The following is a 27142-nucleotide window of genomic DNA, read 5'->3' on the forward strand; positions in this document are numbered from 1 at the left end:
AATTGTCTTGTATAACATGCATCATAACAAATTGCATAAATTGAGGATAGATTCTACTTTTTTATCTAAAAATGCAGAAAGATTGATAGCATCTCCTTGTGGAAGTGGATTTTTCATAAATTAGTTAATAATGATTGTAGAATTGCATTTACTTCATAACTTAACTCTCATTATCAAGGAATGACCATGGGATACCCTATCTCCACCTTTCTTATTCTTCTTCAATTTTTTATTAGTCACTAAATAATAAAATAAATTTTATTATTTATTTTAGTAATAAAGGATTCCTTTATCAAGAAATGAGGACGGTATAGAAGTTATATATGACACAGAAGAAATTGGAAATTATAAGCTATGATGAGGGTCATAGAATCGAAGAATTTTGAAGTGTAATGTTTTTTATTTAAAAAATATTAAATTTTTAAAATAAAATTTTAGTTAAAATCTGAATTTTAATAAAATCTGATTTTTAATTAAAAGGAACATGTCTATATGTTTTAATTATTGTGAAACTGAATAACATTATTTTTGAAGATATGCACAAAAGTAATCAATTAACTTACAGTCATATACTATATCCAATAATTTTTTGTTTAAATAAATATTTTTTGTCTTGAAAATGTATACCTTATAGATAACAAGCACACAAAAATTACTTCAAAGTACCTTTAAAAACCTTTGTAATGCATACATTATTCATGAAACTTTAGGGTAATATATTTTCAAAATGATGAAACTTAGTACCTGCACACATGAAAGTTAATTAACTATTGATTTAAGAGTTATTACTTATAAAAAAAAAAAAAAAAAAAAAACTTTTAACAGAGACCTTCCAAACTCTTAAGATAAAATCTACTGGTAGTATAGAAATTTAATTTAATGAACTTCAAAAGTATGTAATACAAAATGTAACTTAATGTACCTTATATAACTTTAAGATAAAAAAAAAAAAAGAAAAAGATGGGTAAACATTTTGCAACACTCATGAGAACTGGGTGTGTTTAGAGTTAATGACAACTTGGATGTTAAAATCCTCTGAAATTCAAATTAGAGAACATCTAAGTTGAATTGCATTTAAATTGCTGGCAAAGAGAGTAAAGAGGGATTGTTATTGTTGTTGTGATGAAATTTAATGACACATAGGTTGCTAGTTCCATATTGTGTCTTTCTAATGGTTAAAAGGAAATACTAATTTTATTGTAATTACCTGTTATATTTTATGGGCAAAGAGTGAGGATAAGGAATTCTTCACATATATAAATGCAAAGAGGAGAAGGACAAACCAGATTGGACCCTTATGTAATGGACGTGGGATAGTATTAGATATCCCAGCTGAAGTTGCAGATTACCTCAACAGTTACTCTGCATTGATATTTACAGAATAAAAACCCTTTGTGTCAATGAGACATTAAGGGAGTGAAGTTGAAAAAAATAAATTAATAATGCTGAAATTTCACATGTTTATCTAATAAAAACTTTTGAGCTTACAGGCCAGTAAGACTCCTGGGGTTGATGGCATATACCCTATAATCTTAAGGGAGTGAGTGCATTGAACCACTGAGGGCAATTATGAGAGCATCACTGGACTCTGGAGTGAATCCATTGGATTGGAAAAGTGCCAATGTATCCCCAATACATAAGGGCGGTTCTAAGATTGAAGTGGAAAATTACTGGCTGGTTTCAGGATCATTTAGATAGAAATGGAATTCTGAAGGATACTCAGCAGGGTTTTGTAAAGGTAAAATCATTAACTAATCTAGTTAGCTATTTTGATAGGGTCACTAAAGAGCTGGACTTAGGGAATAATTTAGACATAGTTTATTTGGATTTCAGCAAAACATTTGACTCACTCCCACACGAGCAGTTACTTTATAGGCTGGAACGGGTTGGAATCACAGGGAAAATCCTCAGATGGACAGTTGGATGGCTTCAGGGCAGGAGGCAGAGGGTTGTGATAAATGGTTATTCCTCAGATTGAGTTGAGGTAAGAAGTGGAGTTCCTCAAGGATCAGTATTAGGACCACTGTTGTGTCTGATTTTCATAAATGGCATTGATGAAGGAATAGAGGGTGTGATGTCTAAATTTGCAGATGATGTACAGATTGGTAGAGTAGTTAATGATCACAGCTAAGCAGAGCTTCTTCAGAGTGACCTAGATGACAGACTTCAGGGATGGTCAGAAAAATGGCAGCTATGCTTTAATCCAGCAAAGTGCAAGGTCTTACACCTGGGGAACAGTAACCCCAAAATATCTTATACACTTGGTGGAGTTGAAATAAAGCCATTAATGGAGGAAAGGGACTTGGATGTTACGATATGGTCAGACATGAAGTTCTCTGAGCATTTTAGACAGGTTGCAAGGAAGTCCCATGGTCCTATCGATGATTTATCGAACATTTGCTAGTAGAAATAAGGACATCATAATCCCATTATATAAGGCTATTGTTAGACCACACTTGGAATACCGTGTTCAAGTGTGGAGACTGCACCTAAAAAAAAAAAGACACTGAGCTAACACTAGAAGCAAGACATTTGATTATTCTTTGGGGACCTACTTGGAGGTGGTTTCCTGAAGATATTCAAATAAACTTTGGTTACTTTTTTTTTTGTTCATATAACATATACTTTATATTAAGATTAGAATGGAAAGTAAGCAGCAGGCAGGGGATTTTGCTCCTCTTCCTTCTTCTGAGGCTGATCCAGCATTTATGATTCAACAGGTGTCTTGAAAGATTGGAAACTTTTTGTTCTCAGGACACTTCTCAAGTACAGAGAGTTTCTCAAAATCTGTCTAAGACATGTTGTTGTTGAGTTTAATCACACATAGGCTGCTAGGGCCATATTGTGTCTTATCTAAGACATAATCAGTGTCACAGGATATACCTAAATCACAGAAAGTTCCTGCTGTTAATACACAGTCTACATTGGAAAGTGAGATCTCAGAGGGTTTGCCTCAGAATGCAAAACTGGAAATAATTGGTTCTTCAAATTTAATGGCATTTTTGGACTTAAGTTTTGCATTCTGAGTTTTGGACTTAAGTGTTTCTTCAATATTAGAAACAATAGCTAAGCTACGTAAGAATTTTTCTGGCTTTCTTTCATATGAAGGCAATAAAATTACCAGAACTTCAGGGAACATAATTATGGAGAAGTAGCTTAACCTTGAGACTGTTGTTACCTCAGTACTTATAGAAAAACTAAAAGCAGTTAATGAGGAAAGATTAAAATGGGCTGTTCTTCTAGAGAAAATGGTAAACAGTACTTTTAATGTTAATTTGTCATCTTCTGAATTGCTCCAAGATAAATATCACTTCCCTTCAGATGCTTTGTCTCACAGAGATCGTGAGCAGGATTTGCCTCACGTACCTAAGGATTCTCCTGTTAGATCTTTTGTGGAGTTGTCAGTGGCTCATCCAAAGGTCTACAAGCAAGTGGTTCTCTTATGGTTAAATCCAACAACATACTTATTTTAAGGGCACTGGATTCTAGCAATTGTAAGACAAATGCAGAGGTAAAAAATCTTGTCACCAAGATTTTTTACCTCTTCATTAAAAGTGATTTTTACCTCTGCATCATCTTAAAAGTGATTTGAAAGTATTAAAATCAGATCACCATATACTATTTGTAATAAAAATGTTATTGTTGAAACTGCATCCAAAGATGATTTAGACAGCCTTACTGCATCTACATCTTTCATGTTGGCGGGACTCTCTCTCTGGGTGCTCCCCGTAAAGATAATCCAACCATCCTGGTTAATGATCTGCCCAGCGAATTGTCGAAAATGTTTTCAAAAGAATTTTGTAGATTTTGGCTTTTCAATTCAGGAAGTGAAAGAAGAGACAGAATTCCGGTTCACAACTAAGGCTAAATCTGCATCATGTGTGCACTGGGTTATTAGCTTCTCGCCCAGACTATTCAAGTGTATTAAGTTTAAAATGTGTTAAGGGCTTATTCCTCAGGCTGCAAGAGAATTATACTACGTAAGTACAAGTATGATGCAAATGTATTATATCAGTACACAGCTAAACTCTGAATTAGCAAATTTTTGCAAAGGCGGCATTGTTTAAGTTATATCTCATATTGTGAATTCCTTCACAATGAGTTGCCATGATATTGCACTACTTTGAATAAGTAACTCTTCACCAAAAGGAGACAGCGGATACCATGGTATGGGATAAAGTTCTCGGTTATCCTCATACTATCCCTATTAGACTTAGAAAAGAGATAAAGATGTAGGAAGGTGATAGTAGGAGAGGTAGAGGAAGGAAATGCCATAGAAGGAAGAAAGGGACAGTTGCTCCTTCAACTCACACTCAAAGCTCATATATTCCTTGAATAGGCAACGCTTCCCCAGTAGAGAAGATTGTTGTTACCTATTCGAAGAAACTCAGTGGCCATCAGCCCCCCCCCATACGGCACCGTTTCAGGTTTATTTGGACCTTCTTTGGTGGGTGGGTAGGTATCCTAGTGATGTAACGATGGAAAAATGGTTATGAAGTATAACTCCACAATATGAGAGATGCCTGATGGTGTTTAAGATGAATTAAGACTAAAATGCATTAAAGGCTTCTGCCTCAGGCTGCAAGAGAATTAGACTATGTAAAAGTTAGTGCAAATGCATCATTTTAGTACACAGCTAAATTTACAATATGAGAAATAACTTAAAAGATGACGCCTTTGTAAAAATTTGCTGTACTAATATGATGAATTTGCACTAACTTGTACATAGTCTAATTCTCTTTCAGCCTGAGGCTTAAGCCCTTAATGCATTTTAGTCTAAATTCATCTTATACATTATCGGGCATCTCTCATATTGTGGAGTTATACTTCACAACCATTTTGCCATCATTATCACTAGGGTACCTACTCACCCACTGAAGAACCTACCCACCCACCAAAGAAGGGCCAAATAGCCCTGAAACGGCACCATGGGGAGCCTGATGATGTCCGGAGTTTCCAAGAATAGGTAACAACAGCCTTCTCCACTGGGGAAGCGTTGCCTATTCGAGGAGTTTGAGTTTTTGAGTGGTGTAAGTTAAAGGAGTTACTGTCCCTTTCATTCTTCTACACCGTTTCTTTTCCTCTTCCACTCCTACTATTACTTTCCCTCTATCTTTTTGCTTTTCTAAGTCTAATAGGGACAACTGGATAGTCGAGTTATTATTCCACACAAATACAAAATAGCCCTGAAATGGTGCTATCTGGGTGGTGGTATCCACTGAGAATAAGTAACAACAGTCTTCTCCTTTTAGTGAAGTGTTACTTATTCGAAGTAGTGTGAAATCATGGCAACTCATTGTGAAGGTATTCACAATATGAGATATAACTTAAACGATGCTGCCTTTGCAAAAATTTGCTAATTCAGAGTTTAGCTGTGTACTAATATGATACATTTGCACTAACTTATATGTAGTGTATTAAGTCTCGAGACAGAATTTTTCTGTCGTGGTCCACACCAAATTCCATTCTTTTACTATCGTTACAGTGTTACCGTTGTTTGGGATATGAACATACTGCACAATTTTGTTTACACGAGTCCCCATCCTGTGGCCACTGTGCCTATAGAGGGCATGTCTTTGCAGAGTGTCCACATACGGATGAAGATGTATGCTGTGCCAATTGTAAAAGGCAGAAGCATAACTACAACATTCTGTCAAAGATGGCCCATGTCCTAAATATATAAAAGCGCTAGAAGCGGCACACATAAAGACTGCTTATTACTCATAAGCAGTCCTTAGGCAATTAATAGTCAAGTAGATAATGCACATTATGATCAAGATGTAAATAATTTTGATTCAATTTTGCTAAATGCTAATGAGAGAACCTCTCGCCCAATCTTACAGGCTCCAGTACATTTGAAGGGTATGCAGTATTCCTAGGCAGTTGCGGATGAGTAAAAGATTTCTGCAGAGACTTATTCTTTGGACATAGTGGCAATTCAAGAGCCTTTTTGTGCACATTTACGTGAGGGATATTTTTCTAAAATTTTGGGTTATTCCTTGAGGACCAGGGTTATCAAGCCAGTGCACATGGATCCTAAATCCTGTGTGGTTGTCTTTAATGAGAATTTAGACATTAATGTCATTTATAGTCATTGTACCCAGTGTCCTACTCTGTTTTGGTTTCCCATTCTAATATTGAATTCTACCTTATTTCTTTATATTGCCCACTGTCAGCAGATTTTGATCAATCCTTAGTTTGGTCCTTGAGGGTGTTGTGCACATTCTCTCAGATATGCCAAGCAGTGCTTCCACCTGGGTGTCTAAAATGCTGATAGAGCTCATATTTGGTTGATACTCAAGTCAAGTGGACCTAATTTTGGAAAAGTCCGGTTGGTCTGTGACAGCCAAATCTTCTGCTTGCACCATCACGATAGTGAGACTGTTAGTAACCATCATCTTGGACTTGTAAGCCCTCACAAGTCCAAGATGATGGTATTTGGATCACAATTAGGTATCTCACATCCTCTGCAGATTAAAATCAATAATGTTTGTCTCCCTTTTGCCACAGAAACTAAAATGCTTGGAGTAACAATAGATGAAAAGCTAAATTTTCTTACACATGTTACTAACTTAACAATTAAAATCAATAACTTTACCAGAGCATTAATAAAAACTTCATGGGCTGAGTGAGCTCTCGAGAAGGACATTAAAAATTTATTATAATGCTGCCTTTATCCCTATGGCAACTTACACTGCTGTCACCTGATTTCACAAGGCTTCAAATGTTAGAATTAGAAACAAACTATAATCTCTACAGAGAACACTTCTATTATCCCTTAGTTAGAGCATGCCGTACAGTTTCAATCCCTGCATCACAGGCCTTAGTTGGTGTTCTGCCTTTAGATCAGGAGTGTCAAACTGGAGGCCTGTGGCACCTCCATGGAAAATAATGACGTTTCTAAAATGTATTTCTACCGCTTTCCACTGCTGTCTACTGTTTTCTGTGATTGTGCAATTTCCAGAATTTCCCATTGCCTATTTAAGTGATTATTTTACATGCTGACAGTTAGTTTTACTGCAGCTTTCATACTGTTCGAGTCAGTTACTTCGTAATGCGAGTGAGCTAATATTTGTGTTGCCATTTCTATTTAATAAAGTCAGAAAGCAAACAGTTTTGTGTTGTGACTCTTATATATACATCATTCCGATGTGATGTCGCTTTCCAAGACAACCCGAAAAATAAAGGCTGATGAGGGGAGACAATTCCAAGAAGGATGTGAATTTAGTTACTTTTGCATAGAGGTAAAAGGTAAAATTGTGTGTATTATTTGCAATGAATCGATTAGTGTCATCGAAGAGTACAATATTAAATGACACTATGATACAATTCACAAAGAAAAATTTTTCTGCTTCAAGGGTAAATTAAGAGAAGAAAAATTAAAGGTATCAAATCCACGTGTTACAAGTTGCAGCTCCGCTGACCGAGAAGTTTTTTAGCCATATTTAGCCGCTTTATTAACCAATTGTTACATCAAATTATTTTCTATAAGTAGCTTATAGACCAAGTCAGGATCGTTAGTTTATTCTGAATTGAGACAGCGAGATTTGGAAGTTAATTAATACTTAAGTGTCCGTAGATTTACCGTTCGTAACTTGCCGCCTTTGTTATACGATACAACGTTATATCCCGAACTAGATAGCATTAGTACAGTATATAATATAATATTGTCAATTAATCAGTAAAATCTATTAATTTTGTTATACTTCTTTGTCAATTGTCACGGAAACGGGGAACGTGCTTTGTAAAAAGGTTAGGTGGAACAGGACCAGTGTATGTCTAGCAGGGGCAAAGGCTGGTGAATTTGTAGAGTGTATATCATCTTTTAAGGGCACAAAAGGTGATATAGTTGTACACGTTGGCACTAATGATATCAAGAGTAGGAGACCGGCAGAATTACTTAACAAGTACAGGTCACAGTTGAAAAAAAGCCGTGAATTAGGGTTGAATTTGAAAGTGTCTGCAATTCTGCCCAGACACGATAGGACGGAGTATATGATGAGAGCCTTGTCGATCAATTCGGCCCTGGAAAGATTGTGCAAGGCTCAAGGGGTAGAATTTTTTCAGCCTGGACTGTACTTGTTAACAGGAGAGACTGCTACTAGAGGGAAGGGATACACTTAAATAGAAAGGGTACAAGAATATTTGCTGATGCTATCGAGGCAGTGTTAGGTGGGTCGGAAAACTGCTAGCTTGGGGGAGACAGAGACTAATAGATAAACAGTAGCCACTGGCAGAGGTAAAAGAGATTCTTGCACAGCTTCTATTGGAATGAACAGAAGCCTGAAAAACAAGATGCAAGATATTTCAGAGACTGCTGGGAGTCATGCTGAGAGTCACAAGTAAACACATGGGTTGTGTTAGGGTAGCTAAGAATAGAAAAAGGTGCATGTATACTTGCGTGTACACCAATGCTAGGAGTTTAGTAAATAAATTTGATGTATTGCTCAAAACATCAAAGGGATATCAGAGACATGGTGTCACACAGATATAAGGAATGCAGAACTGGAATTTGGGGAGTACAACGTCTACAGAAAGGATAGACAGGATATGAAGGGAAGAGGAGTTATGCTATTAGTTAAGAAACATAAAATCCAAGGAAGTGAAGCCAGTCGACGTCACTGGACAGTGCACTGTCAAGTCAGTTTGGTGTGACATAAGCATTGGGAGATCAAAATTGAGAGTAGGAGTGTGCTATAGGCCTAATGACTCTGATGAGTATAATAAGAAACTGTACAGTAAATCAGAGAGTTTTATAATGGGGGATTTTAATTTCCCAGATATTGACTTGAATTTGTGGATTGGTCACTCACACACTAGCAAGGCTTTTATGGATTTATTGGATGACTGTTTTCTACATCAGCACGTTCGGGAGGCAACTAGAGGAAGTAATACTCTTAACTTGATTATCAGTAGTGATTCTTCATGCATTAAGAATCTGCAGGTAAATGAACCACTAGGTGGCAGTGATCACAGTGTGCTGAAGTGGGATTTACTCAAAGAGGTAACTACCATTAGGGGTAAAGGGAAGGGTTATTGCTTTCGTAAAGGTGACTACGATGGACTGAGACAGTATTTAAATTCTATACAGTGGGACCAACTGATGATGTTACCAACAGCAAATTCAAAATGGGAAGCATACAAAGAACTTATCTTGGAAGCTACTAAGCTTTACATACCAACTAAGAAATATTGTTCAAGGTTTAGGCCTAAATGGATGTCAGATGAACTAATAAGACATATGGCAGAGAAGAAAAATGCATGAGATACATACAAATTAACACGTGACACAGAAGCCTATGATAGATACCAGTTGATCCGTAGCCAAGTTACAAAGGAGGTTAGGCAGGCGAAGACAGATTACGAGAAATCTTTGGCAAGGGATGCAAAGAAAAACAGCAAAGAGTTCTTTACTTATGTAAACCCTAGAAGGTTTGTTTGTTATTTGGTTTTCAGAAGCATTAGCAACTAAGGCCATATTGCTCCGGCGATATACGGTGGTCATTCCCACACCTTTCCGCATCCAACGTATTTGGTGGTCATGGGCTCAAACCCCAGTCTAATCGAGAAGCATGTGCTATGCACTGCTGCTTCTGCCCACCTGGCTACGGAGGGGCATTCAAGAAGGAAGTGGATCAATCAGATTGGTCCACTTGACATCGATGGGTCAACTGTTAATGATCCTGCTCAGGTAGCTAACAAACTAAATGAATATTTTGCATCGACATTCATACATGAGGAGTTATTCAGCGATGGGAATGCCAGAGGTGTATTCAACCTGGCAATAAGCTAGAGAATCTTGTAATAACTGAGAGTAAAGTGGAGGAGAAATTGTTGAAGATACACACAAGAAAGGCACTTGGGGTGGATGGGATCTATCCAGTTATATTAAAGGAGGCAGCAAAGGAAGTAAGCAAACCCTTAGCTATAATTATGGGAGCTTCCTTGGACTCAGGGTAGGTACGCACAGACTGGATATGTGCAAATGTAACCCCAATTCACAAAGGAGGATCAAAAGCTGACAAAAGTAATTATAAACCTGTGAATTTAACTTCTGTTCCAGTAAAATTAAAGGAGGCACTGGTTAAAGAAGCACTGCAGGATCATCTAGACAAGACTTCAATTATAGCTCGGACACAGCATGGTTTTGTTAAGGGGAAGTCTTGCCTGACCAATTTGATTGGATACTATGATGCAATCACAAAAGAACTGGATGCAGGGAATAAGTTTGATATTATATACTTGGGTCTTAGAAAGGCTTTTGATACTGTTGCACATGGAAGACTGCTGCACAAATTGGAACAGTGTGGCAATGGAGGCAAATTGCTGCTATGGATAAAGGGGTGGTTGAGGGGGAGAAGGCAGAGAGTGGTAATCAATGGACACTGCTCATCGTGGACTAATGTTATCAATGGAGTCCCTCAGGGTTCAGTGTTGGGTCCATTATTGTTTTCTGTATTTATAAATGATATTGATGATGGTATATCAAGCTTAATGTCCAAGTTTGCAAACGATACGAAGGTTGGCACAGTTGACAAGGACACTACTGACATTATGCTGCTGCAACAGGATCTAGAAAGGTTGAGCATATGGGCCGAGAGGTGGCAAATGAAGTTTAACATTGACAAATGTAAAGTACTACATATGGGAAACAGCAACCCCAGAGCAACTTATCAACTCTGTGGTACTACACTGACAGTGGTAGAGAATGAAAGGGACCTGGGGGTGGTTATGCAGGCAGGTACGAAGTTCTCTGAGCAGTGCAGATGGGCTGCAAGAGTAGCTCATGGTGTCTTGTCAATGATATACAGGAATTTTTCTAGCAGGGATAAGGAGGTGATTATTCCCTTGTATAAGGCAATGGTGAGGCCACATCTAGAGTACTGTATATAGGTCTGAAGGCCTCATTTCAAGAAGGATGTAAAGCTGCTGGAACGAGTACAGAGAAGGGCAACAAGATTAATGAATGGAACAAAGGGGTGCTCTTACGAAGAAGGGCTTAAGTTTTGCAAATTACAGTGTCTGGAGACTAGGCACCAGCGAGGTGATCTGATAGAGGTGTATAAAGCCTTGAATGGTTTGAGCGTGCTCAATACTGATGGGATTCATCCTCTTGCTCAGAATAAGCACCTGAGAGGGCATAAATTCAAATTGAGGAAAGACAGATGTAGGATGGACGTGCGGAAATTTGCCTTTAGCCAGCGGGTGGTTGGTTGGTGGAACAGACTTCCATCCTGGTGCCTCCGTACCCAGGTGGGCAGGAGCATCATTGCGTAGCACACGTTTCTTGATTAGACCGGGTTTCGAGCCAGTGCTCACCAAATACAGAGGATGCAGAAAGATCAGGGAATGACCATCACACATCCCCGGAGCAATATGGCCTTAGTTGCTAATGCTCCTTAATAACAAACAAACAAACAACAAACAGACTTCCATTCCTTGTCGTGGAAGTTGATAGCTTAAATAAGTTTAAGGCTCAGCTGGACAGGTATTTCAAACGAACAGAGGGGTGAAGTGGAAGTGGTTTTTTTTTTTTTTTTTTTTATGGCTGATGCTGCATAAGCTTGCTTTCTTGCATCAAATGCCTCTACTAATGCTAATGCTAATTAAATTGTACTTTTAACTAAATAGATATAATGACTTAGATTACAAACGTAACATAATTAATTAATACATAACTTGATACGGAAGTTATATAAAGGGAACTCATAGATAATACTTGATACTGAAATATATATATATAGCATTATAACTGTATTGGTATACAAGTTTAGGGTTATAATTTTGTACTGAAATTGAAAATTTATTGAAATTAAATCGAAATCATGACTGAGACCAGAGCAGCAAAGCAAAAGGCTCAATCTAATGGGAGTGCTGTGGCTCAGAGGAGAACTGAGGAGGACAGTTGCCCTCTGAATCACAGTCTTTTAAAATGCACTGCTTGCATGATGTTTGTGGAGCAATCAGGACATGATGTTGCCATGGGGGGATGTCTCTGTGTGTGTGTGTGTGTGTGTGTGCGCGCGCGCATGCAATACAAGGAGTGTAATGAAATCAGGCGACAACTCAGCGTTGTTATGGGCCTATATGAGAGCTTGAAGGACAGATTGGATGTTCTCGAAGGATCTAAATTGAGGGGCCCATCAAGCTCTCAGCTGCTAATCCGCTAATCACTGCTAATCACTGTTTGATGACCTAAATATCCGGGTATTATTCCAACCACTTGGTATGTAGTCACGACCTATTGCTGCTAGGCTGTTATGTAGGGTCTTTGGCACCATACCTGTGGTTGACACGATGATTGGGATGGTCGTTACTTGTTGCATATGCCACATCTCTCTGATCTCCTGTCTTAGGTTCGTGTACTTCCTGATTTTTTTCCCCATGGGTTTTCTGCAGGTTGCCAGTGTTGGGTACCACTATGTCAATTAGATAGGAATTCTTTTCTTTCTTGTCTACAAGGGTTATGTCCAGTCTATTGCGCGAGATTGTCCTGTCCATTATTATGGCGGGGCCCAGTACAGCTTGTGGGTTGGGGTCTCTAGTACTGACTGGGGTTCGTACTTGTAGTATGGTACACTTTCTTTGACCAACTGGTATTTCCTTGCTAGCTTCTGATGTATTATCCTGGCTACCTGGTCGTGTCTATGAGTGTATTCAGTCTGGGTGATCACCCTGCATCCCACAGTGATGTGTTGGATCGTTTCGGAGGTCAGGTGGCATCGTCGACATGTGTCATCGACCACTTCAGGCTCCTTGGCAATGTAGTTTCTATAGTTCCTGGTGTTGATTACCTGGTCTTGGATGGCGAGCATGAATCCTTCAGTCTCTGAGTAGAGTGTCCCACTCGTGAGCCATGCATTGGAAGCAATTTTATCTATGTGATCTTGACGGAGATCATTGTAGTGTCTGCCATGGAGTGTCTTCTCTGCCCATCTTTCTATCTTCGTTTGTACCTCCTGGTTGGGGGGGGGGGATTCCTCACTTAGGTTCAGTGGGGTATACTGCTTGTCTATCTTCCTTATGGCCCAGTAGAGTGCTGCTGTGTTTCTGGAAGTAATCCTTGAGGTTAACTATTGCTGTTTTCTGTTGCTCTATCAGGTCTATCAGACATCTTCCTCCTTCTTCCCGGGCAATTGTCAGTCTCTCCACCGCACATTTCGGGTGGTGTTTGTGGCTTTTAGTCATCATTGTCCTTGTCTTTCTCGTGATATCCTCCAGCTCAGTGTTAGTCCAATCTTTGATCCCGAAGGATATGTTAGCACTGGGACTGCACAGGTGTTTATGGCTTTAACTGTGTTCCCTCCGTTCAGCTTTGCTTTCAGCAGGCTTCTGGTATTTTTCAGTCAGGCAGGCTAATTTCCTTGTGCTGTAATGCTGAGCCTGCATCATCCCCAAGTATTTGTAGGCCTCTCCCTCTGCCATGGCTTCGATCTCTCTACCACTCTGCAGCTGGTAGTTTCGGTTGACTAATTTTCCCTGACACAATCCATAAGTCTTGCACTTGTCTAGACCAAATTCCATCCTAATATCATTGCTGAATTCTTCGATGATCTGGAGTAGTTGCTGAAGGTGTTTCTCAGTTCCCTTGTAGAGGTTGATGTCATCCACGTACATCAGGTTGGTGAGGGTGTGCAGGTTTTTCCTTCATTCTTTGAGGTTATATTTATACTTGCTGCCATTGAGTATGGTAGATAGTGGGTTAAGTGCTAGACAGAACCACAATGGGCTCAGGGCATCTCCCTGAAAGATTCCTCTCCTGATGGGGAGTGGCCTGGTTGTGACGTTTCCAACCTTAATGGTGGTACTCCATTTCGCCATCATTTTGCCTAGAAAGTTTGTCACTATCAGACTGACTTTGTAGATTTTCAGGGTCTCTATTAGCCAGGTATGAGGCACGGGCTCGAAGCCCTTGCAGTAATTGATGTGGGCTATGTACATGTTGCGGCGCTTCTTGTAGGCTTGCTCCATAACCATGGCATCTATGGTTAATTGCTCCTTGCATCCTTTGCTCAGCCACTTGCATCCTTTCTGCCGTTCAGCCATTATGTTTTGGCTCTCCGAGTGGTCTGATCTCTTCCTGGTTATGCAGCTGGTCAGGATCTTGTACATTGTTGGGAGGCAGGTGATTGGCCTATATTTTGCTGGGTTTCTTGTATCTTCGTTTTTAGGCTTCAGATATGTGATTCCTTGAGTGAGAAACTTCGGAACTGTCTCTGGGTGCCTTATCGGGTGAACTGCTCTGCCAGGTTTGTGTGTGCAAGTGAGCTTCTTGTACCAGTGGTTGTGGACGTTATCTATTCCTGGAGTTCGCCAGTTGTGAGAGTTCTTGATTGTCTGTTTTACTTCTTCTTCCCGAATCTCCCATCCTTTCCTTTCTTGTATGTCCTTGGTTTTCTTACGTTCTAGTTCTATCCAGGTTGCTCATCTGTTATGTCTTACTTCCCTGCTCCATGTTTCCCCAGAATTCCTCAATTGTCTTCTCGGGTGGTCCGTTCCCTTCTTTCCTGTCTTCTCCGAGATTCCTGTAGAAGCCTCTTTGATCCTCATCAAAGATTTGGTTATTTATTTTCCTCTGGGAAAATAAATAACCAACGGCATAGTCTCTTGCTGAGTGTAAGGAGATTCTGCTTCAATGTGTACAAGTACTCCCCTATTCTCTAAATCTTTGTCTCATGTTTGCTGTGGATGTTGTCTCTCTTGAGGATGGTCTTCACTTTTCCAATCATTTTTTTATTTCTATTATGCCGTTGGTACTGAGTCAATTGGCCTATCTTGACTCTTAATTCTTCTATCTTCTGTTGAAGTCTTCTTTCCCAAGCTGGTGGTTCCTTCTGTTTTCGGTTCTTCTGCTGCTGGTGTCTTGCTTCTCTTCCATTAATCCTTGTGCGTGCTACCGCAGCACAATACACAGCTGTGTGGATGGCCTCCAGTGTTGCACCATTGCTGTTGAGGTAATGCGGTATTATGTCCCGGTACAGGTGGTCTGTGACTCTCCACACGGTTCTATTCGGCCTCTGCTTCAGTTTTTATTATTACTATTATTATTATTATTAGCTACGTGGTGCAAGGAAGCCTGAGGCTTATGCTGCACGAGCCAAAAAAGAAAAAAAAAATCCCGAGTTACCCCGAAAAAGAGAGAGAAAGTCAAAAGTCAAAGGGAATCACCAAGAAAGAGAAGAATGATGATATCCAGCTCAGGACCCTGGGTGTGCCAAGCCCATACTCAGCAGATGTGAGCCCCTGGGGGTTTCTTAATAGGTATGAAACATTTAGTAGCTTCCAACAATTATTTCCTTGAATGCTTCCCACTTAGAATTTACTGTTCGCAACATCATCAGTTGGTCCCACTGTACAGAATTTAAAAACTGCCTGAGACCACTGTAGTCACCTTTAAGGAAGCAAACCCCTGATGGTAATTATAACACTGGCCATTCCACAGTCACAATAAACATATCTGAAATTCTTTATGATCCACTCAAATCTCTTCCAATCTAACAGACATCAGTTATATTGTCACCATAATGGAGATTTAGGAGTAAATTTAAGAGCAAATTTTTAGAAGAGCTAAAAAGAATCTGAATAACATTCATCAAGTTTTTTTTTTAAAATAAGATGGATTAACATTTGGAAGAGTACTGTTTCCTATCCTCTGCAAAAAAAAAAAAAAAAAAATAACTAAAAAGGTTAGCTGTGTGTGTGTGTGTGTGTGTGTGTGTGTGTGTGTGTGTGTGTGTGTGTGTGTGTGTGTGTGTGTGTGTGTGTGTGTGTGTGTGTGTGTGTGTGTGTGTGTGTTCTGGCTGGCAAATTTTAGGCAAATGTATCAACCTAAATGTGCTTTCAAGTGACGTAATGATTGCACAGATGTAATGTGATAACTTCCTTCCTTCAGGTGAGATTTATGCAATAGGTACAATTTTATCTAACAAGGTTGTAGTGCCTAATCACATCACACCAGGCTTGTTTATCTCTTGGAGATAAACATCATTATTCACATGACCGATGCGATCTTTTGATTTCACTCCTATAGAGCATGTGTGGGACACTCTTGGTTCACTCTCAGTCAGTAAGTTCTCCTCCATGATTTGTGCTCATTTGCCATCTTCATTAATGCAATTAACTGTCCCTTTATCCATCTACAGTACTCATTAAAGATCATCCAAATAATAAGTTACAGTTAAATACCTTCTGTAAAAATGTATACAATCTTAAAATTATTTATATATTTATTTTCAATGTTGTTTATTTATGCCTTTCTTGTCTGTGATTGTCCAAAAGGCTACTTGTTGTTGTTGTTATTTGGTTTTTTAGGAGCATTAGCAACTAAGGCCATATTGCTCCGGGATATGCGGTGGTCATTCCCTGACCTTTCCTCATCCTCCGTATTTGGTGGTGACGAGCTTGAACCCCAGTCTAATCAAGAAGCATGTGCCACGAACTGCTGCTCCTTCTCACCTGGCTACGGAGGCGCCTTCAAAGGCTACTTGCGTACTTTGTCTTGGTTTATTAAACTTTTCTTTGAAGACACTAAATCACTTGGACACACACACTTCATGAAAGTGGTATGAAGTGTGTACAAGTGTATATATCCACAACTACATTTTACCAAAAAAAAAAAAAGGTTATTCTCCAGAACATGGGTGCACCTCCATACTTTGGCAAGAAAGAGAGGAAGAAGGCAGTGATTGACTGGTGAAGCCACCTCCTACTCACTGCTTTCTCCCTTTCCCATACGTTACTAGCGGATATCAAGTGACATAACAATAGAGTTGAAATTAAGAAAAAGAAACAGCAATGCAGAGCAAAAAATATGTGAATAGAAATGCAATTTTTTTTTTAAACAAGACAAAAATTAACACCAGACGCAACCACTGATAGTTCTCGCCTGAACATTACTAGACAATTTTGTGTGCATTAACAATGAGAATTGTTCATGCATGTCAACAGAAATGCTTTTTTTTTTTTTCTGGGGTCTGCCACCCTCACACCCCAGCTACTATAACAACTCATACAATACCTGCAAAAACAATCAAATCGTCAAAACACAACTTGAAAACAAAAAAAAAAAAACCTTCCTTGTCAGTCTTGCATGCCAACTGGTACACTTCACAAACTCTGTTCAGAATTGGCTCCTTTCTTTCTATAGATCCACTCAAAACCATCCATAATCTCCTTTTGTGCAGTCAATTTCATCAAACATGCACAATGAAAATACTTGTATTGATGTTAGGGTTGAACACAGAATAACAAATAAAAAAAACACAAAAATGACAACTTAACAATAACCGAGCAAAATAATGAGTAAACAACACGACTAAACAAAGCAAATGATAATTTTGCATTTCCTACTAAAATCAGAAGCGAATTTGCATCCAATAAAACAATCAGAAAGGCAAAATGAAGTAAATTATTTATTCTCTCAGCCAATCACAGAACTCGACCGGACAATCACTCCATTCTTTGGCCATGCCTGCAGTACAGTGATTCAGGTGCACTCATGTTCGGCGAAAAAAAACTTACGTTCCTAACATAAGTTAGTAAACAATATAACACTTTGAAATGTAGAAAACTAGAATTTAAGCCTAATTTAGCAATTCCATTCACCTTCAGATTCCTCTTGTGGAGTTCCATCAATTACTTGCCAGCCATCATACTGCTTCGAGCCTAGATCAGGTCTGGATATCCATACTTCATTCCATACATGAAAATTCCTGATAAATTCGTTACTATTTATTAACATGTATACAGGTATCATTATCAATTTAATTCATCACATGCAGAGTACACAAAGAATTTTAAAAGCAAGAAATTGAACTAAGAGAATTTAATTAACTGCAGGTACAATTAACTGAAGATTCTTTCATATCTTTCAAACTCCTGGGCATCAAAATTGCATTTTTCCTGAAAAAAAAAAAAAAATCCATAATTATTATTGAGTCCTGCAAGATCATTTTTCAGTCCTCCAAACACAGAAAAATCTCAAAGCGACAAGTCATTTCCCAGTGTACTTTCTGTTTGGCTGCCATAGTGTATTTAGCTGGATGAAATTGCACTAGGAGCTGATTGTTTCCCCTCTATACATGAAATGGCATGACAGAAGTCATGCCATTTCATGTATAGAGGGGAAACAGTGCTTCTTGCACTTTTGGGTGTCTTGAAGTTCCTTGGCCTGGTGAATACTGATGTTTCTACTGCATGCTGCATTACCTGATCCCTGGTTCAAAATTCTTGAATTACATCTTATCAACTGTCATTGCACAATGATCATCAATTGACTTCTTAATGGGAATCAAAAAAACTGCTGAATGATTTTTTTATTCTCATGATTCCCATCAAGCAGTCACTTGGTGATTATAACCACTGGACTACCCACTCTCACTGGTAGCGCAGTGGCTGTAATCAACATCCACCCACACTAGGCAGAAAAGATCTATGTTTGAATCCTGTCAATGATGCCAGGAACTTTTATGGGTTTTTTCCACAACATGGCTAAGTTAGTCAGTCTTCTGAGGTGAGGGTTACATTTTTCTCCTGGAAACTCAGTTATTTTTTTTCTCTCAAAAGATAGTAAAAAAAGACAAAATATACTGATGTCTTATTGCCTTAGTTGCTTTTACACTTAACATTCTCCTAGCACTTCCTTTACAAACTTAAACTCACTCATGAGCAATTTTTCTGTTTCTTGCTGAGACACTTGTAAAGTCACTTCTCGTAGATGTTCCTGTACTACAATCTGTGATGGATGAGTTGTAGTTAGATCCATGACTGATGTCCAGCTCGATGGCCCCATCCAGTGGCACGTTATGACTTCATGGGGCCCCGGACAAATTTTAATTTGGGGACCCCATGTATAGTGTTGAATTTTTCTTTGAGGGGAAATCCCACGCCTCCGGTATACTCTTACTCATGCAAAAAGCTAAATAATAATAACTGTAGATATAATTTTATTAAAAATAAAACAAAATTACATGTATGACATTTATAAAGAACTTTTATACTGTATATAGATTAAGTATAATCCACAAGAAAAAGTCATAAATGAACTCAATTAGTATTTAAGTACTTTTATTGCATTAAATAATAAACTAGATTAATTAAATGAGAATTAGAATAATATATATTTAATATAACGAAACAAACTTTCTATAAATTAAAAATAAAAACAATTCTAAACGGAACATAAATTACCTAATAAAAGTCGTAATTAGAATGAAAATTTTAAGAACATTATTATATGCTCACTTTCCATGCTTTTTGAGCTGCAAAATTATCAATCAGCTCATTATAATCAACCCCATAGTAATGTCATTTTCGATGCATAATATTGACAAATCACATAATTTTTCTTGGCCTAAAGAATTTCTAATGTAATTTTTAATTCTTGTAAAAATGAAAGAACATTGAAAGAAACATTGAAAGAACGTTCTGCCGATGGGTTAGAAACAGGTGTGGTTAAATATATTCTTAAAATTATGTACACATTAGGAAACGTAGAAACTAGCCCTTCTTGAATCGCTTTATACATTAATAAAGGAGAATTTAAATTCTAATTTTTTGCAAAATGTACAAAGTGGGTAAGTTCTTCCTTAAAAATACTAACGTCAATGTCGTTTGAATATGTATTTATTAAATTTAAAATACATTCATCGTACTCATTTGGCGAAATTTCTTTAAAGTTGATATTTATTAATATGGCAAAATAATTTAAAATATTTTGATAAGCCTCAACACGTCTTTGAATGTCTGATACCAACTGATCGCGAATAACATTCAAACAATTCATTATAAATTGTTGTTTGCCTGCCAATTGCACATCCTCATCTCCCCTTTTCTCATCAAAATGTAATTTTCTTTTGCGTTTTCTCCCTTTGTCTGACTCATAATTTGTATTGTTTGTTAATGCAAAACATTCTGTGCTATAGTATCAAAAAATTTGTTGTTGTTTCGAATGTCTTCTGATATGTAAAAAGATAACGATTTTAAAAGATTTACGGCATTTTGTAAATCAGAATTTTTATTTTGAAGACTAGTTGCATTCAATCTTTGTAGAATTGCATTCCATATGGAAAGTAAAAGTGTTGTTTCAATATCTTCAAAGTTTTCACATAGCTTTTTTACTTCTAATTTTGTTACAGGTTTTTCATTACAATCTTCAAAAAATTTAAATAAGATTCCTTTATGGCCAAAAAATTCATCTTAACAGCTAAAATTGCATCTGCTCTTGAGGACCATCTGGTAGAACAAATTTCTTTTATTGTTACATTTCCTTTTGTAGTCGCTTTCATTAAAATATCCCATCTCTTTGTAGAAGAAGAGAAAAATACAAATAAATTTTAAATAAAATTGAAGAAATGGAGTGCTTTTGGACAAGCTTCTGCAGCAGAATTTCCCACTAAATTTAGGCTATGAGCCACACAAGGGACATAAAATGCAGTTTTACTATGGCTCTTAATCTTCACTTGTAATCCATTGTATATCCCGGACGTGTTGGCTGCATTGTCGTAAGATTGTCCTCGACAGTTTTGGATATCTAAACCATATTCCATTAATTTTGAAGTTATAATATTTTCTAAGTAGCTAGCATCATGCTTTTCAATATGTAGGAAAGACAAGAAACGTTCCTGAATTTTATATATTTTCTTTATCTTCTTCTTCTTCTTTGGTCCTTAGCTGGCAGCTGGGGGAGGCGGTTCGCCACGCAACCAGTATGCTGCTGTAGGTGCCGCAGGGTTTCGGACTTGCTCTGTGATGTTCTTCCATACCTTACGATCCATGGCTTCAGTCCTGGCCTGGTTAAGGTCGAGACGTCGGCTCTTCAAGTCATCTTCCACTTGCTTGGCCCACATTTTCCTAGGTGCGGTCCGTTGAATGCTCCATTGGGTGGGTCGTTGTCTCCAAAGGAGTGTGGATGGTATTCTGTTTGTGCCCATTCTACATACGTGGCCAAACCATCTGAGCCTTCGCTTCTGGATATTTGGTCGGCAATGGTTGATTGCTGTTGGCATCTGGCGCGGATGGTATCATTAGTGATGCGGTCGCGAAGAGAGATGCCCAAGATCTGCCGCAGGCATCGCATTTGGAATACCTCGAGTTTGTTCAAATCTAACTTGAGACAAATCCATGTTTCCGATCCGTAAAGAAGAATGGGCAGGATCAAAGTCCGGAAGAGTCGGATTTTAGTCTTTGTGGAAATGTTGGTTTTCTTCCACAGACACCATTTGAGCGAGGCGAACGCAGTGGCCGCCTGTCCAATTCTGCTGTGGATTTCCATGGTGGATGCAACTTTCTTCTCCTGGACCAGCGACCCAAGGTATTTAAAGTCCTGCACTTGCTCGATCTGGACGCCTTCGAGATAGATGGTGGCTTGCGACCCATCTGTTGTCAGGGCCTTTGTCTTACCAGCATTGATCTTCAAACCGTATGGCCGGGCAATGCGGGCAATGTCATAGAGGATGTCCGTGGCTTCAGCGTCGTTACCGGCAAGGATAGCACTATCATCAGCAAACATCAGGTCAGTCACATAGTGATCCTTGTCATATTGTATGCCCTGTCTGTTTCTGAATGCTTGCCTCATAATGGCGTCGACCACGATGTTGAAAAGCAACGGGGAGGCTACATCCCCTTGGCGGACTCCAGTTTGGATGGTAAATTCCTCAGATAAATCGTTCTGGATGCGCACCTGGCTGGTTAAACCGTTGTATGCAGTTTGGAGGAGTGTGATGACTTTTCGAGGTACATGTTCAACCTCTAGTAGTTTCCATAAGGCAGGCCGGTGGACACAGTCGAAAGCAGACTTAAAGTCAATGAAAACAATGACGGTTCGCTGTCCACACCGGATCCTCTCCTCCATCAGCTGACGAATGGCCAAGATTTGATCACAGCATCCTCGCCCGGGTCTAAATCCTGCCTGTTCTTCTCGACTGGTTTGCTCGCGATGTTTTTGCAGTCTTGACTGGATGATCTTCATAAAGACCTTTCCGATGATGGAAAGGAGGCTGATGCCACGGTAGTTCTTGCAGTCCCGGTTATCACCTTTCTTGTGGATCGGTACGATAATGGCTTTCCTCCATGTTAACGGAATTTGTTCAGTGCACCAGATGGTTTTGAGGAGTGAGTGTAGTTGGCGAAGCAGTACATCTTTCTTTATCTAAATATCAATTGTATAATAAATGATAATTGATCTGTGTGACTTATGTCGGGAGTAAAGTCAACAATAAGTGAAAAGTATTTAGCCCATTTGATTTCATTAATAATTGTATTTCTTATGTTAGCGGCCATTAAATGTATGAATTCGTCACACGTAGTATTAGAAAGATAATTAACCTGTCTTTTACCACATTTACCACAATTTTCTAAATGAGTTTTCAAAAACATATCAAAATTAGCTAAGTATTCTAAGCAACTCATAAAATTTCCTACATTACTATCATGCCCTTGAAATCCTAACCCTAATGAAGCTAACAGTTTCACGGTCGCAACAACTCTTTTTAGAAACTCACGCCAATAATTTGTTTGGTTTTCATAAGCTTTTATCAAGTCTAAATCAATTCTTCCTACAATTTTCAAGAGCTTTACCTATTTTACTTATGTTCTCTAGACTCATCGTGCCTTTTAAAATATCAACAATATGTTTCCGATCATTACATGCAGTAACTAATAATTTTTTTTTGATTTAACTGAAAACAATTTGCAAATAAAACAGTACACAGATTTTGTGGTTTCTGAAAATATTAACCACTCTCTTTTTTCTGTGGTACCATTAGCTCTACTTAAATAGAAATGTGATTCATTTAATTTTCTCGTAATGATTTTTCCATCACAATTAAAATTTCAATTTGAATTTTTAATGTTTCCAAAATTTTGCAATTTTTCGCGAAGGCAAAACTCAATAAAATCATTTGTGATGGGGTTTGGCCATAAAGCAACATCTTTAGTGTATGTTTTATGTTTGATATTATTTGTATGTATTGCATTCGTATTTTTATCATTATTATCATTGATATTGTTTGTATTAATATTTTGACCCTTATTATCATTGATATTTGTATTAATATTTTTATCATTGTTATCATTAATATTGTACACAGTTGAGTTGTTGGTATTGTTTTCAATTTGATCAATAATAACGCCAGCTGATACTGTAAAGTTGGAAGGTTCATTTTCTATCCTATTTTCTTGCTATACGCCTGCATCATACAAATCTAGGTATGGGACCCCCAGATATGGGACCGAAATTTAATTTCCGATTTTTTTACTACAAAAATGAGTTTATAGAATATTGATTTGGGGACTTTGGGCCCCCTGTTGATGGGGGCCCAGGCAATTGCCCTTTTTGCCCATAGGATAACGTGCCGCTGGACCCATCATTAACTATTGTACACCGGTCTACCTCAATGACTAACTGCCAAGACAACATTTCCTTCTGTAACAACTGTGTGAGATTGTTGTGGGGTGAGAGTCATCCACCAGAATTTTTCTTCCATTACGAATTTGTACATTTGTGGTGCGATATATAACTGTTGAAGTACACCCTTTCTATAGAGTACTGAAGTGGCACTCACTGCTGTAGAGAAGCTGAATAATGCTAAGTTGGATTGGAAGCATCAGTCAGTGTGAATACCATATTATCTAGACTGTTGCACATTTCCCAAGAATATTTGAGAGCTAATGTGCCCTATTGTTTAGAAGAAGTAAATTTGTATTAATGTTGGTGCTTAATTTGATTTGACAATCAAAATCTCATTTTCATTTATGTTACAAGTATAAGTATATAATAAAAAATAAATGGATACTCACCAAATGGAATCATCATTTAATTCTGTTACAGGATTTCCATTTTTGTCATAGAACCAGTCTAAAGTTAAACTGCCCTGAGTATCATGTGCAGACATGTAATTGGTTATTGGCCTGGCTGCTATACCTAACGCCCGGCATACTAGAGGAAAAATAACAGATATACAAATTATGGTAAAATGTAATATAGGTATATGAAAATCATATATTACTATAACATCTTATGATCCTTATTTTCTTCACCCCAATAGGACCTCTATTCACCTCCAGAACAGCAATTTTCATCATACATATGGATTTCACAAGTTTATGGCAAGATTCTCTGGTATCTTTTCAAAGGAATAGCATCCCAATTTCCTAAATAGCAGACGAGAGTGGATGCACAGACCTGATGGCTCTTTCAACCTTACTCACAAATGCTTTTTTGAGTTGGAGTTTAGTGAACGTACAGATTGGAGAATTAGGAGAAGATTGCCATCATACACCTGGAACTACTCGGGCTCGGTGGGAGGAGCAAAATAGATAAGTATGACTCTGTAATTTAAGTGACAATGCGGGAATTGAAATTGACAGTGACAATCTGGGAGGCGCCTCCGTAGCCAGGTGGGCAGGAGCAGCAGCAGTGCGTAGCACACGCTTCTTGATTAGACTGGGATTCGAGCCCATGGCCACCAAATACGGAGGATGAGGAGAGGTCAGGAAATGACCAATATGGCCTTAGTTGCTAATGCTCCTAAAACCAAATAACAATAGCATCTTCTAGGTCAATAATCAAACAACTGCACGTCCTTGGATTTTAGAGTCAATTTAGGTAATAGGTGTTAAGTCATTTATGGAAATTAAATGCAACTAATTTCAGGCACTTCTTCTGCATATGTGTTTACAGATCAGAATTTTTTTACAAAAACAAGTATTTGCCTTTTGGCTTCTTAAAAATAACTTTTACCAGTTATTTAACTTACAAACTTTATTTATTTAACTTACCACATTTACTTAACTTTATTTAACTTATCATATTTACCTAGTTATCAATAGTAGCAAATGCAACTGGAGAGAAAGTTTCATCAGTTATTATAATTTTCATCATCTCTATTTCTATGAGACAGGGAGCATGAATTAGCAGAGGAAGTACTTCTAGGGGTCATTCCCAATGTGCACAGATATATCTAAGTTATCTAAAATACAAGCAGATCCAGATATATGTAAACAAGGAAAAGTCAACAGTAGTGCAGTTAAGGGTGGGAGAACAGGGCAGCTTCCCCAGAATGTTAGAGAGGAGGGGGAATGCACCAGAACCAGTCCATAGGTGGTGTAGCAGGTACAATTAACTGGTGCCAAACTGAAAACTCTCAACAAAGAAGGGGGAGTCCCACAATTTAGACAAGGGGAACTATTTGCTGTCCTTTCCTCCAACGTTCTTGCACCTGGGCCCAGTGAACTCGAGGACCAACCCTGGGGTGCAAACATTCACACACTTCATGAAGCTGGCTCACTATAGCCATAGTAGCTAATGTGCTAATAAACAACCATACCTCATGCATACCACACTTCATGAAGAAATGGAAAACGGTGTATTTACAAATATTCCCAGCCATACACCTGCAAAGACATCAAAAAGTTCTGAGACTACTTAAAAAAAACAGAAAGTGAATTACTTATTTTTATTTATTATTTTTATGAAAACCCCAAACATGAAAGGTATTAGAACCTATAGTATTTAGCATGCGTGGGTTGAAGGTTGAGAAGATGAAAGAAGATACTTATTCACATTAGGCTTCGATTTCTGTGGACTGTAACTTTTAGGAAATATGTGTGAAGGGAAGTTGTTCCAGCAAATGGAAGCTAAAGAAATAAATAAGGAAAAATAAAAATTGGTTTTGTGAGTTTGAAGTTGGACAATAAAAGGATGCTGACTGGTTGCAGCATGTGTTTGTACTGGCGAGAGAGAGAATGGGAATTATAGAAGCCAAATCACAAAAACAATGCCTATGGAAGTATCTATAGAAAAGGTATGCAGCAGAAACAGAACATCTACAAAATGGAGAGTGGAGAAACTTTGTAAGAGATAGACCATTAATTAACCCAACCACCCTCTTTAGAATGGAGACTACAAACCTGAAAAAGGTTATGGGGCACAACCCCAGATGTGTGAACAACATTCCATGGTACGGCAGAATTGAGAATTGTACAGAGTGAGTAACTGTTTAGAAGGAAAGTAATGCCAAGAATAAAGGAAAAAATCCTAATTTTCTTTGATGCACAGGAAGCAATATTTGTGATTGGAAGAGATTAGAAGTAAGGGATATGTGATCGTGTCTAGAAATCTGAGTGTCATTGAAGATAAGCATAGGAAAACAAGAATTTATTTTACAAGAAATAAGACTGCACTGAGTTTTAGAAGATTATCTATGCCCACTAGAAAATTACCATTTCCATTTAAGGAGCTGGTAGTGGATGCTGTTTGTGCAGGGCAAGTTTTCTCTAACTGGAAGGTGGAATGCAAAGTGCTATCATCGGCAAAATTATGAATAGGATTTCCGGTCAATGGAAAGTTGTTAATATACAAGAGGAAAAGAGTGGGAGAAAGAACTGAACCATGGGGAACACAGGCATTAGAGAGAAGTAAGAAGGCAGATATCCATATACCATCACCTGCAGCGTGCAGCCAGAGAGAAAACAGGAAACCCAATTACAAAAAAAAACAATATGCAATCCATAAAATGGAAGCTTATTTGGAAGACCTTTATACCAAATGTGATCAAAAGCCTTCAAAAAATCAAGAGCAACTGCTCTTGATTTTAACCAAAGATTGAGTTTCCCAAAATGTTTCCACTGAATGTGTCCACAGATTGGTAACATAAACCAGTATATCACCAGTGCATCAACACTGATGGAACTGATACTGGCGATCATTGATGATGGAGGGTTTCTGGATAGTTTAAGAGTTGGCAGTTAATGGATTTTTCCATTACTTTAGAAAGAGTAGAAGTAAGTGCAATGGGACAATAATTGGATGAAAGAGATTTGTCAACCTTTTTAAGAACTGCCTGGATATTAAGCAAATATCCAAGCAGAAAGAAAAACACCAGTGGAATAAAAAAGTGTAAATAGGTGACACTGAACAGTAGTAAGCTCAGGAGCACAGGTTTTGAGAACAAGTGGAGAAATACCAATAGGACCTGGTGCTTTCTTTTAATCAATTACCGTTCAAAATTCTTCTGAAATCCTTTTGACGACCACAAGAGGCATTGAATGGGATATGCTGGGAATGGTAGGAGGTGATTTACCAACATCGCCAATACGAGAGTTACAGAAAAATTATGATTCTAGCAGGTTGACTTGATCTTTA

General features: G+C 38.1%; 1 protein-coding gene across 1 annotated transcript in view; it reads right to left on the bottom strand.

The window, feature by feature from the left end:
• The window catches only part of LOC150079132 (annulin-like), a 156913-nt gene that overhangs the window by 84615 nt on the left and 45156 nt on the right, over window positions 1-27142 (bottom strand). The window contains exons 7-8 of the mRNA XM_090382964.1: window positions 23797-23935; window positions 17605-17711 (exon numbers count right to left, since the gene is read on the bottom strand). Of these exons, the coding sequence (XP_090239090.1) occupies window positions 17605-17711; window positions 23797-23935 (246 nt within the window). The remainder of the gene's footprint in view (window positions 1-17604; window positions 17712-23796; window positions 23936-27142) is intronic.

Source organism: Mastigoproctus giganteus, chromosome 10 (assembly GCF_048544385.1).
Source record: "Mastigoproctus giganteus isolate SK-2022 chromosome 10, ASM4854438v1, whole genome shotgun sequence".
NCBI classification, from domain to species: Eukaryota; Metazoa; Arthropoda; class Arachnida; order Uropygi; family Thelyphonidae; genus Mastigoproctus; species Mastigoproctus giganteus.